The following is a 13,461-nucleotide window of genomic DNA, read 5'->3' on the forward strand; positions in this document are numbered from 1 at the left end:
GATTGATTTGATGTAATACCGTGGCACTTGAACAAATGCAAGAGTCTTACCAGAGAGATCAGTTTTGGTGTTTTAGTTAGCATGTTTAGAGAAAAGATTGATAAGCCGTCAGTGTCTGTTTTATGGTTTACTGAAGTTAAACCATAGATTATGTGTGTTTGTGTGTGCTCCTGTATATGTGCCATTTATTTTGTGTGTATAATATGTATCTAGACAGCGACAAAGAGAAAGATTTTATATGCCTGCAGTACCTATAGATGTGGTAAAAATACTGGCAAACAGTACTTTTCAAAAGGGAAAATTTAAAACTTGTAATTTTTTCTTTGAAGGTATCACTGTGACATAGTTCTTCCTTCCCATATTTCACAGTTTGGCTTTATATTCCTTTTTTTCTATTTCTTCCTGTTTACACATTTTACACTGAGTAAATTTTACTGCATTTTACTGGGAATGTCACTTGCTGCTTACCATAAGCATTGTCTGGAGTTTGAGAGAGCCGCTAATAGGGAGCACAGATGAGTATCACTATTGCTGTAACAGGTCAGTTTTTTTAACAAGCATGGAAATTTTGTCAGTCACAAATACAGAGCTAGGGTGCAAGCGTGAAAATTGCTTTAGAGTAGTATTTGCAAAGACAAACTTAAGTAAATATTCCTATATTTCATTTCAGCATATGCATCACTCAGTGGTGTTTAGGTAAGAAAATAGCTTGTCCAGCCACTTCAGAGCCCAGGACCATGATACACATAAATATGTTCCAACAGAGAATATGAAAGGATGGGGAAGCACATGGAATGTCTGTGGGTGGCTGGCTGCAGAGTAATTAGGAGCATTTTTAAAATGCCTTTGTATATTAGTCATATGTGAAGTTGCATTTTGAACTGGTCACTCAGGTCTCAGCTTAGAAACCAGTATTTTATTTCTTTTTGGAGCATTTTAACAATGTCTGGGATTGTCGTTGTCTCTGTTCTCATAAATTGTATATAGGACTCAATATTCAAAATGAAAAGCAAGTCCAAAACACATAGATAAAATCTGCAATTAAAATCCTAGAAGCAAGCAACAGGGGAAAAGAAAAAAAACTGGAAAATGTGATATAGCCAAAGTTATGGCTGGCTAGAAGCCAAGATTTTCTCTGTGTCCTTAGCACATAAAAACCAAGCTGTTTGAAAAGCACACATATCTGGGTGGAAAGGAAAGATATTCCATCTCCAGAACCACTCCAAACACAAGAAGCAAATGCAAAACCAAAAAAAGGAAGAAGCCTTCTGATGTTGTTCTTACTGTTGTGTCTTACATCTTTGTCTCAGTCACAGAATCACTTGCTAAAAACTGCAAACACAACTGGCCAGTTAAAACTGGTATTCCAATGTACTTTTGAGTGTTGTCTCATACAACAAGACCAAGTTAAAAAGGTTTCTAATTTCATTTCCTTTTCTTATAGTCTATGAAATTATTTGGTTCTTTGGAAACCAGTGATAAAAACAAGAGTCACTTCTCTAACCTGTAGAACCCTAGTAACTTAATTTATTGGGATATTTTTGTGTCTGGTTATTTCATTTGTGGTGTTCTTTGTATCTACTGTTTATTTAAAGCTGTAAAGTTTAGCCCTGGCAAAATCTGTTATGGCGGGAGCCCCTGTTTTAGAAAGCCATCTTCTCTTTTGACAGTTTTCCTTCTATGACTCTCTTACTAAACTTCCTAAAGAACTTTGATCATGTATGTAATGGATTCAGTTTCCTCTGTTTTTACCTTTGTTTACATGAGTGCATTTTCCCCTTCTCTGGATTCTTTTTCCTGTATTCTAATTCCTTTATCATTTTTCTTAGAGACATATGTAACATTAGCTGCTGCCAGCTGCATTTTGATTTATGAACCTGTGATTTCACTATGGAGAAAGAACTTCTCCTTAGGAGAAAAGTTTAGGAAATTCACATTATCTACTTTAAAAATGTATTGGAATACTTATAAAATCAGCAGCATATGAGAGCTTTTCTGCATTAGAAATCATTAGTTTCTCATTTACATAGCTCTCTTTTTTGACATAGTGTTTGACGTAGAGCTCTTAAGTGACAGGTTAATCCATTAAAAATCACCCTTGCTGTTTTGACAGCATTGCTGTATGATATCCTTAAAATAAAGGCCTAGAAAGAGTCCCTTCATATTTCAAAGGGATACTAAGATCTCATTCAAGGATTTAGTCTGCTTGAATTTTATGTTTGCCATTCAAAAAGAGGTTTAGATCTTTTGTACTTGTGTGGGTTGCATGTAATTACAGTATTATAATTCAGTTTGGAGTGGAGGGAAAAAAACAGGGAAACTGCTCTAACTCTCAAATTTCTCATGCAGTATCAACTTGACACGTATGATCATATGAGTTAGAATATGAGTCATAGGCAGAATTCAGCCACTGAATCCTGGCCTCTCCCTGCACCAGTTCAGTGTCCAGCTTGGGGGCAATCAAATATACTGTGAACAGAATTAGTAGTAGTAGTAGTATTTCACAAAAGACTGCAAGAAAAGGCTTGTTAGAGAAAAGGCCTTAAATCAAATGTCACAATATTAGTTTTTGCTAAAGTGACTTCAGTTCTAGATCTGCTCAACGAGCAATGGTGTTATAAAGTGTGATCATAGCCCAATGAATCCAGAGACACTGAGTGATGGTTTGAAGGGGATTCAGATATGGAGGTCCTCTCTCTTATTGTGCCCTGTCAAGAATATTCTTTTCAAGCAGAACTGTTTACTATCAGTCACAACTTTTTATTATCCTTAGGGCAAACTTCAGATTAGTTGTGTGTGACGAGTCAGCTCATCTAATACATGTATTCAGAAAACATGAAGAAACATCTGAGCCAAAACAGAGGTAAAAAAAAAAAACTTGTGAAAAGGGGATCCTTGCACATCCAGGGGATCTACTGTACCAGTAGGAAACTACAGAGTGTGACAGGTAGTAAAATTTCATGCTGTAGAGGTGAAGGGTGCAAAGCTAATGCACAACAGTGTGTCATTCTGACAGTTGTCCTCAACACAAACATGGGCTTCTTCCTGAATGAGCGTTGATAGAATCACAGTGCAGTAATAGAACATGACACTAAACAGCAAATAATAAAGAGGATAGAATACTATGAAAATCCTCCTGTGTTTGAAAACACAAGGAATCTGTAGCTGTATTTGTTGGAGGGAAATAAAAACTACTGTAAGTCTATTATTGAGGCATATGTTAACATTTAAAAAAATACTTGGAGACATAAGTTCTGCTTACAAGAGAGCTTCAGGAGCCAAAATATCATTCATTTAAATTACTTTCAACCTCCTTAATATCAGCATCATATATAGGAATTTGGGTTCCTAAGTCACTGAGAAAGTATTGAGGCTTGAAATTTTATCATTTATACCCTAGAAGAAAATAATTAAAACTAATGGAGGCTGTAGATACAGAAAGATGTAAGAAGTGGTGAATGTTGAAGTTGGGTCACTGTGTCAGTGATAAGAATCACTTATAAAACTGGTTATTAGTATATTATTAATACAGCCAAGTACAAATTGATATCTATAGGACTAAAGAACATAAGGATGAAGGATTATATCCTGAGAAGTAACGATTTAGGTGAAGATTTAAGAATCATACCAAGCAATCTGCTAAATACAAGTTCTAGCATATATATAAGAGCTAAGTCTCCTGTAAAAGTAGAAGGTTATTTTTGACCTTACCTTTGTATTCCCTGGACAAGATGAAAATAGTATATTGTACAGAATTCAGAGGAGAACCATTAAATTTTTAAGTGCTTAAAAGAGGGACCATATACTCCAACAGTATCAGAACTCAGGCTGTTTAGTTCAACAAAGGTATTCTTACAAGGTGAGTTGATTACATTCCAATAATACCCAGCCACATGGAGAATAAACTTTGGATAAAGTTTCTATTTCAGCAGCAATGGCTAGATATTAAAGTTAGACTAATTCAGACTGTAGATAAAGCATAATTTTGACAGTAAATAATTAGGAAACTATATAAAATGCTTTGATGGATATTCATTTCAAAGCAAGATTGAATCTTTATTTAAATGTGTTCTACAGTTCAAACAGAATCATGTTCAGGGACATTCCCAGACTATATTAAATACCAAATCAGACAAAAGTATTAAAATTATTTCTCCTTGTCACAAAGTTCTTAGTTCTTACTTCAGAAAATTAAATTAATTTTCATATTACACTAAAGGACAATATGTAGTAGAAGCATAAACTCGGAAGACCAGTACCAGCAAAAATAACACAGCATCAGTGATCTCTAAAGACAAAATGCCAGTCAGACCTTTGGCTATTTTAGTATGTGATGCTCAAATGAATTTAAAACTTTCTAGAAATTTTGACAAGATGCTTTTGATTTCCTTACCTCTGTGGAATTCATTGTGCTGTTCAGAAACATGTAGTTTCAGTCTGCCTTCTTGGAGAAGAACATTGTGAGAGTGAATGTACTCTTAGAGTTTAGCACCTTGTTGGAAAAAGTTCTCGATTTTTGGGACTGCTGTCTGTAATGTTGATGAGTAAACTAGAAACTGGGATCACTTATAAAATCTGAAGTCTTTTTTTATGTCACTTCCTGACACAGTGACCCTCTTTTGAGAAACAAAGACTGACTTGGCTCTTTGGCAAAGAAGAACAAATGAGGGACTTGAAGCCATTTTAGGAAATGGCAACCTTGGGAAAACTGTCAGAAAGAAATGGACATCCAGATTTCTAACCTGAATAGTTTTAATATATTTCCATGACTTCCAAACAACATTAATATGCTTCTAATGTGACAGACTCTTTCTCTGATGACCTGTGAGGAGAAACCAGGTGTGGATTTACAAGGTGATAAGGAGGATTTTAGATTTCATGTTAGCAGTGTCGGTGTGTAACAAGCTCACAAGAGCACAGGCGGACGGGTCCAGTCTTCTCCTCCCATTCTGCAGTCAGAGGGGATCTGTGTGTGCCCAGAAGTGGTTGCCTGCAGCTGCCATGGGCAGGATCAACTGAGCCTGAGCTCGGGACTGGGGAGGGAGTTCGACTTTGTTGTTGTTAACAGTCCAGCCAGCTGAAAAGAAGGAAGGGCTCAAGAGTTGCACAGTGACTGTTCATGACCTGGTCCATTTCAATCTTGAACATATTTAATTTTTTTAAAAGAGTCGTTTATAAATCTTCACATCAAAAGAACATTTTTTACACTTTACATTTAAGAGGATAAAAACATAGACTTCAGCTTATTTCATATTTCTGTTACTAAGGTCACTATATAAAAATTATTTCTTCCCAGCAAAACTGACTTGGAGGAAGTATATGTAAAAAGAAATGCTGTCTTCATAAAATAGGAATTCATAGCATAACGTTAATTGTTTTAAATGACGTCCTGATAGCAGTAACTTGCTCTCTTTTGGACAACTTTTCTAATCCTGCCTGTTATAGCAGGGTAACTGGGTATGAAGCTTCTCATGAATGAAGTGGCATCTTTATTGACTATGGAGATATAAAATTAGGATAAATACCACCCTTTCCCCATTGCAGTCAAGAAGGTGACATTTAATATGGATTTGAGACCAGTTTCCCAAATAAGCTAGAAAGTGTGAGTAAAAATGTTTCAATGGAGCCCTTCTCCAAATTTATTCCCATTATCTGTGGGAAAGGCACCTTCCAAAATGTCAAGGTGCCTAACACTTCATTTTGCTTTGTCTGGAAGACGAGAGTACAGAGGTTTCTCCATAGACTCTTCAAGGAAAGATGAACCCCACATTGCTGGCATGTCCAGCTAAGCCCGAATCCTTCCATAGCTTGACTCTTCATCCTTGCGAGAAGCCTGCCCAACTAGAACAGAAAGGTGTTCCCGTGCAATCCCTTTCTCTCCCATTGCCTGGCCTTGCAGAGAAGCAGCGTTTTCCATGATGATTTTGAATATTCAGAGCCACCAAGGGAGACACAGCTGGGCACAGAACATCCCTTCCACCCCAGGAGCCCCTCTCCTTCCCTGGCTCTTTATTACACCCCTTCTGCTTCCTTTACCCTCAGGAAGCCAGATGTTTTTAAAGAAGAAGAGACACAGAGCTTCCAGAACACTGCGGAGACAGGCCTACCACATGGGTGAGCACCGTTTTTAAAACACTTGGGATGTTGAGGCACATGCATGCTCACAGGCAGGCGTGACCAGGTGTCTGTCAGTACAGAGCTTGGAGCACAGATTCTACCTATGGTTGCCATACAGAAGCAAATGGTGTTTTATTCTGTTCATTAAATAACACTGCCTTGTCAGTTAAGTTCTTATGCACCAGTGCACTGTAGACATACACAACGCTGATAAAACTAAAATTCTGTTAACACCAAGAACACCAGTCTGTAGCAGCAAACATCTTTAGCCATCGAGGCTTTTCCCTTTTAAAAAATAGAGCAAATTAGGAAGAAACGTTCTGTCACAGACAGACCAAAGGGGCAGGAGTGATAACAGGGGAAGAGTAAATCACCCATCATTTTCTCCAGTAACAAACAGAAAAATTAGTTGCTATAGTTCAATTCTTGGAGGAATTTAAAAGAGGCAGAAAAGTAATGAAAAGCGTCTTGAAGGCTAGTACCTGAAAACTTCAGTCACCTGAGGTTCCTCACTGATGTTAATGGACCTATTGGAGGATTGAGTTATTGCTTAAAATTTACTTTGCAGACAAGAAAAACAAATTTCTGTACTCATTACTAATTGATCTGCCATTCCTTAGCCTTCAAAAGACTTGTTCCTATTTAGCAATTGATTGTTGATGCTGAAGCCACATTGTCATAAATCTAGGTTTTCCTCATTAAATGACTAAAGAGATCAACCCACTAGAATCTTGCATTATGCTCTACACATCCCAGAAAACTTAATTGCTGTTAGTTTAAAAGAACCTGCAGTTTTAAAAACATTTTAGATTAATATGCAGAATCTACCAGCAGGTGATAAACTTGGAATACCTCATACAAGTCTGTTCATATAGCATTGCTGACAGCCTGAATCTAGAGGACACATTCAATGAGCATTTGGGCTCTTCTAAGCAGTGCTGGACAAACATCAACAAAAAAAGCCCCTAGCATGAATCCCTGCTACCCAAAGCATGAGCAGTGAGAAAATGCTTCTGCTTCCAGAGCAGGAGAAAATGCAATGGGCATTTTCTTACACTAAAAGAATCTTCGTGCTTGAAGGAATATAGTCCAACATTGTCTACAATGAGGTTCTAGTTCCTTCCATTGACTGAGACCTGTCAAAAAATTGACTTGCTGGTAAACAGGATAAGTTTCTCTTTCTGTTCCTTCACCTGTTTCTAATAAATGGTAGTTTACTCTTCTTGGAGTGTTTTAGTATTGTGTTTTAGTAAACAAAAATCAATGTCATATTTTATTTGACATTTTCTAAAAAAATAACTATTAGTTTTCAGACATGACTGACAACAGGGGACTTTAAAAGGCCCTTTTATTTTGTCTCTGACTTGTGGCTTCCAAGTCATTTTTCTTCTGGAGACAGGGGTTATTCGAAGTGATGAAGTGATGATTCTGTAAAAGGTGGAGCTTTACAGATAAAACCTTAATTTTGAAGCATTGCCTTTAGGGACTGTGTTTCTGCCTGTCGTAGAGATATCCATACTATAGTTCAGTAGCAATTACACCAGTTTACAGGGGGTTAATTGACTTAAAACTCACTTAAAATTTATTTAAACTTACTTCAAATTGAAGCTAAAGCAAAATCAAAAGGTAAGAAATTCTGTGATAACAATACCATGTCACCATGTGTCAGATTTTGTGATACTATTTGTTTTCTATAAGCAACTGGCACTAATTACTCTTCAGACTCACTGTCATCTTTACTGATAACAGTGTCTTTGCCATTGATTATTGTCTTGGGCGGTGTAGTCTTCAGTCATATTATTTCAACACAGCTACAACTGTTGAATATTTTCCACTCCAAAAGTGAAAACTTTTCAGTGAATCCATATAGCTTCACTTCATTCATAACAAGGAAGATGAAATAGAAGCCATTAGCTTTACCAGTGAAATCCCATTCAACTTCTTTGGGAAAACTAATGGATTTTTGGTAAATATTGGGATAAAGTTCATTGTCCTCAGCTAGTAAAATAGCTGGGAATAATTTATTAATTAATGGAAACAAGCTGTTCTCAGACTTCTTCTTACATTCAGTGGACACACACTAGCCTGGATTTAGAGCAGATATAGTACCCACAGGTTAGTACAATGGCACAGCACCTAAGACAACTGTTATCAAAGCTTTGGTCCTATTCTTTCAGCGTTGCTGAAAGAAAATCACTACAATTCACAAGCAAATGCTTGCAGATGAACATACACAAGCAGCAGAGGAGCATGCAATACAGGACCCAACCATCAAGAATGTAATACCTTCATGTAGGAATGTGCTCCGTAGTACCTAAGCACCTGGCTTCTACAACATGGGACCTTTTCCTCTTGCACTCCCATAGGTATCTGTTTTTCTGACCTCTCTGGTCTTTTGTCATTCTGGCATATGTATGGGTGGGAGTCTTCTGAAACACTTCATGAGAACAATGGAGTAAAATATGTTACCATCCAAATACAGAGAAAAAGTTGAAGGCATTAGGCAGATCTCATGCTAACTTCAGCAAGAGAGTGGAAGACCTTAATCAAAGTCTCTTTGAGTTCATAAATATAACATGAAAAAATACTCTGCAAAACAGGATTCTTATTTGTAGCAGCATCAATGAAAGGAGCAGCAAAAAGTAACAAAGACAAATTCTTTTATGTTGCTATCAGATAGACAAAGCTTACATAGTTGTGTTGAACAAGCCAAAAGCTACTGTAATTATTCCAGCTTTCCTCACAAGCTGGCCTGTATTCTTAGGGAAAACATATCGCATCTGTTCAAAGTGATCCAGGGAAATACCACAGAAGGTAGAAGAAACATTATGAGAATATGATGAAATACACTGGAGAATTTTGAAACAAATACAGTTTCAGAAGAGTGCCCATATGTTCCTACAGACATCATCAAAATCAGATCTTCTGCTTTAGAAAACCATCCTAGTCAAAACACAGGATTCCTATGGCATTCAAATATTCATTTATTGAATTACATTCATTGAAATACATTCAATATTACATTCTACAGAAGCTTGGTTTTAGTTGGCTAAACCAAATATGGCATCTGTTCACTATTCTGCATCCTGCTAGTTACTGATATGCAAAATATTCCTCTTGGCCATGAGGTGAAAAGTAGGTGACAGACTTTGTCTTTTATGCCTAGATGCATTTATCTACTCGTTTTGAAATCTGTCACCTCAACTGAAAGAGCACAAGAAGAAAAATGAGAGTTAATCATAAAGGATCAAATCCACGTCCTATCTTTCCTCAAACAGAAATGTCATTGAGCTTGATGAGATCTCTGCCCGAATACAATAAGTACAGTCTTTTATGGTATTGATTAAAGTTTTACTTCGGTAAATTCTTGTTTTGGAGGTGGTTGGTTTTTTTTTTCCTGATATAGAACTAGAGGCTTGACTGGAATATTTGTATACAAGGGGAATTTCTAGCAGGTCCTTGTACCTTAGTTCTTTTTTTCTTCTGGGAGATCTGTTTAGCAGAAAAGAGACCTCATAAGATGCAAAACTAGCACAAACCACTGTTCCCAGTTTGTGTAGGCATGGCCAACATGTGCTAGACTCGGAGTACATACAGACAGCACGTAGCCTTTTGAAGTCACAGTAACTGGCTGTGGTTTAGAGGAGCAGCCAGTCTGCTTCGGTCTTTAGCGTGATTAGTGTAGGGTCACTCCCAGCACTTGAGTTTTCATTATGTGTCCGGGAATCTGTAGCTCCTCTGAATCTGTGAGAAATCACGTCTGATGGAGTGGTTATTTCAGCATATAACTGAAATACTTGAGATGCTTTCAAATAAATTAAAACAGTAGGCAAGAAAGGTTACCCAGCGCTGCTTTTGTACTCACAATAGACACTTCTGCATGCATCTGGTGCATTATGCTGCATGCATATCTTTTTGTATCTGTGTCCAAGTTACCTGTAAAGCACTCAGGTTTCAGGTTCTGACTGTGGTGGTTTGCATGCACGAATTTTGCAAGTACAGGTTTCCAGAAGACTTGGGTTTATAAAAGCCTGAACTGATATGTAGAAAAGTACAGCAATCACAAGTGTTTCTATTAGTCACCCAACAGTAATAGCTGTATATAGCAGTGAACAGCAGGACTGGAAATGACTGTCAGGTAATGTGGTTAATTTGAATGAATGAGACTACTGTGGCAAAGAACTTGGTGGAAATGGTCCTGGAAATTACTAATGAACAATGGGTTTTGTACTGTGACAGCGGCTTGATAAGTCTGTCCTGACTAAATGTTCCACTTCGATTTTACAGGGATCACTCATTTTACTGCAGAGTGGTGGGTGAGGCAGATCACCATTTTTTTTACTTGTTTCCTAAATTAAATTATTAAACTGAGTGGTTTAATTGCATGTATCAAACTGCTGGTATTAGGGGTTGTATCACAGAAAGGGCTAACAGATTTATAATTAATGACAGTGAAGCACAACAATAGGATCAACAGAAGTGAATTAACATACATTGATTTCTATTTGAAAGAAAAAATTACACTGTAATTTAGGGTACTTCCAAACAGCACTTCAAATATAGAGAATTCTTTGGTCTTGACTGTACTGTAGCTATTTCTTTTGAGAGAGATAAAGGGAAAAAATCTTCTGCGTGGCTGATGTATATTTTAATGAGGCTTACATCATTTTCTTGTTCAAGCTTTTAAGCTCCTGTGTATCTCTTCAGTTCAAAGACAGCTCAGTAATCAAGCACTGCATAACTGTTCTCCACAAAGTAGCTTTGATAATCAGAATTTTTCATGAATCCAGGAGGTGTTCCTGCTCTGGTGTACTGCCATCCTGCAAGCCCTCTCTTCAAATTAACAAAGTCAAGTGGCATGTCAACAGTAATGTCATGAATCTGCTTCATGGATTCTATGCACAACAGATACCATCCCACTCATTTCTAGATTGTACTGTTCATTCTGTTCCATAAAACTAAATAAAGAGGGTCAGCAAATTGAGGTAGTAATGTAGATACTGTTTATCAGACTGGCAAAATTAGCAGAGAAAATGAAGATATATTTAAAAATTACATGGACTCTTTATGCAAAGCATTATGTCTGCAGCTTCAAAAATGTGTGTGCAATACACATAATATTTGTGCAGACACAATCTGCTGCAGATGGAGGTTTCTACTGTTGAGAGAAAGTTTGGATTTGTGCTTACTTACCTATATGAAGAGTTTCATAAGCTGCATGTAATCCTTATAAAACAAATTTTCTTGGTTGTGTTTACAGAAGATGCTGTGATATGATCTGAAACATATAGAGAGAATATTTTTTTCCGTCAATAGCAGCATGTTAGAACAGCACACTCTCTTCTTGTGCACAGTGTCACTCTGCCTTTGAAAATCACCAAATGAAACAGTTTTGCTATCTGGAAATGAGACTTCCCATCAAAATCTACTTACATTGATTAAGGTATTCACCATTATATTTGAGCACCTGTTACCGTTCTGTCCTTGAAGGAAAAATATCCAAGAATGGTACTTTCACAAGACATTTCAAAGGGTTTATCATAGTGAATTAGACCATTAGTCTAGTTAATCCAGTATCCTGCCCATAGCAATGCCCAGGGCTTCAGAATATAGCTTCTGATTTGTACCTGCTCAGACAGTGAGTGTTATTTCTCAGCTTCATGGTGATTTGTCTCAGGCCTTTTAAAACAATCTTCTCCTGTTATGCTCAAATGCCAAAGTTATTTTGTCTATTCTTTCAGAAGTTAATAGTCTTCAATTATTTATTCCCTTTGCATTGTCAGTCCAAAGGAGAAGCTACTCATTGTTATACAACAAATGAAACTAGTAGTAGTATCTTGTTATCTGATTATACCAAATATGTGTTAATATGCAATTTGAATGATAACTCTCTGCATTAAATCCACTAAAGGCAAGGAGAATGTTTGCTACGATGTTGATTGAAGATTCAGTAGATAACTCTTGTAAGGAGCATTTTCTGTTAATTGCAGAGTCTTGGAACTATCAGCCTGAAGTAGAATAGAAAGTTTGACAGACGTGAGTGACAAAAAGAAATGTGCCAAATATGGCAAAAAGAGAGAAGCCTTCTACAAAGGCAACAGAGGGAATTCTGTAAATGCCTCCTTTCTTCAGAAAAGAAAAACAAACTAATGTAATCATTCAGTTTATTACAATAGAATTTTTATCACATCTTTCATTTTGGAAGAATTCAGTGCATTTTGCAACTACCTGAAGAGGATATAGAGTGCTATTGGTTGGATAGAGTTACAGAGATAGAATTTTTAATGTCTTGCATTATAGAGATGGTAAAGAAAGGGATATATTATACAAGTTGTTCTACTGGAAATGCTAAAAAAAGTGCAGCACATCCAGTAATCTTCAACTTTTTACATGACATGTAAAGAAAAAACCCTATGGTGAACTATTCCAGTGGTATGGTACCCTCATAAACAGAGGTGTGAACTGAGCCCTCACCTGCTGTGAGTTTGGACATATTTTGGGGTTGTTTGGTTGGGTTTTATTCCTTTCTAAATTAATTTTATATATATATATATATGTATATATTGGGTACAGAAGTAGGAACAGTTCCATTTTATTAAACTTCAACAACAGTTAAATATACACTCGTTTGCTTTTTACTGTCCCTTCCGTTACTCTCAAACCACAACCAAAAGCAAGCACACTTCGTAATCCAGAATTAGGATGTCTCCAGACAGGTGGTCTTCCTCCTATGAATAACTTCTAAATAATTAAGCAAGATAAAATGAAACAGCCTGGAGCAAGCTCCAGATAAGGTCTTCAGCTGCATCGCAGCCTAATGAGAAAAATATCCTGAAAGCAGCTTCAGCCTAGTGATAGTGCAGTGAGTGTGCAAGTGTCATTGGGCTTCAAGAATGATCTACATCGACCTGTGTAATGAGTGAGTTTCCCTTGCTGCATTTCAATCTGTACCCTTATTGGCAAAGATTAAGGAATACTTAGATCTTGACAGACTTTTCCTATTGCAAACTGTATAATAATCTTAAGCAATATCATATTGCACACAGATTACTACTTAGACGTGGAACAATTGGTTCTGAAGAAGACACCGACGGTAGCCAACAACAGACTTGCTTCTTTCCTATTGCCTTCAACTAGGAAAGACTTATGCTGGTTTTTGGGATAAAATTATCCTGAGATTTCAGAAGGGGCAGCTGAGAAAATGTCTCTGTTTCCTAAAGAGCAAAGGAGGAGTGGTTTTTCTTCAGTCCGTATGTTTTATATTTTCTTCCAAAGAAAACAGAGTTCAGCCATTCTTTATAGGCCATTTAGGGTATCCAGGATACCCAGTACCTTAAACAAAAG

The 13,461-nt window shown here is 36.9% G+C and overlaps 1 protein-coding gene across 7 annotated transcripts in view; it reads left to right on the top strand.

Moving 5' to 3' along the window:
* Positions 1-13,461, top strand: part of GPHN (gephyrin) — a 295,329-nt gene that overhangs the window by 269,639 nt on the left and 12,229 nt on the right. For 3 of the 7 annotated variants that reach the window (XM_082058023.1, XM_082058024.1, XM_082058026.1), the window contains one exon: positions 6,043-6,114. The exons of the other annotated variants lie outside the window; for them this stretch is intronic. In XM_082058023.1, coding sequence (XP_081914149.1) covers positions 6,043-6,114 — 72 coding nt within the window. The remainder of the gene's footprint in view (positions 1-6,042; positions 6,115-13,461) is intronic. 7 annotated transcript variants of the gene reach the window in all.

The sequence above is a fragment of the Streptopelia decaocto genome (genome assembly GCF_964273445.1).
Source record: "Streptopelia decaocto genome assembly, chromosome: 7".
Taxonomy (NCBI): Eukaryota; Metazoa; Chordata; class Aves; order Columbiformes; family Columbidae; genus Streptopelia; species Streptopelia decaocto.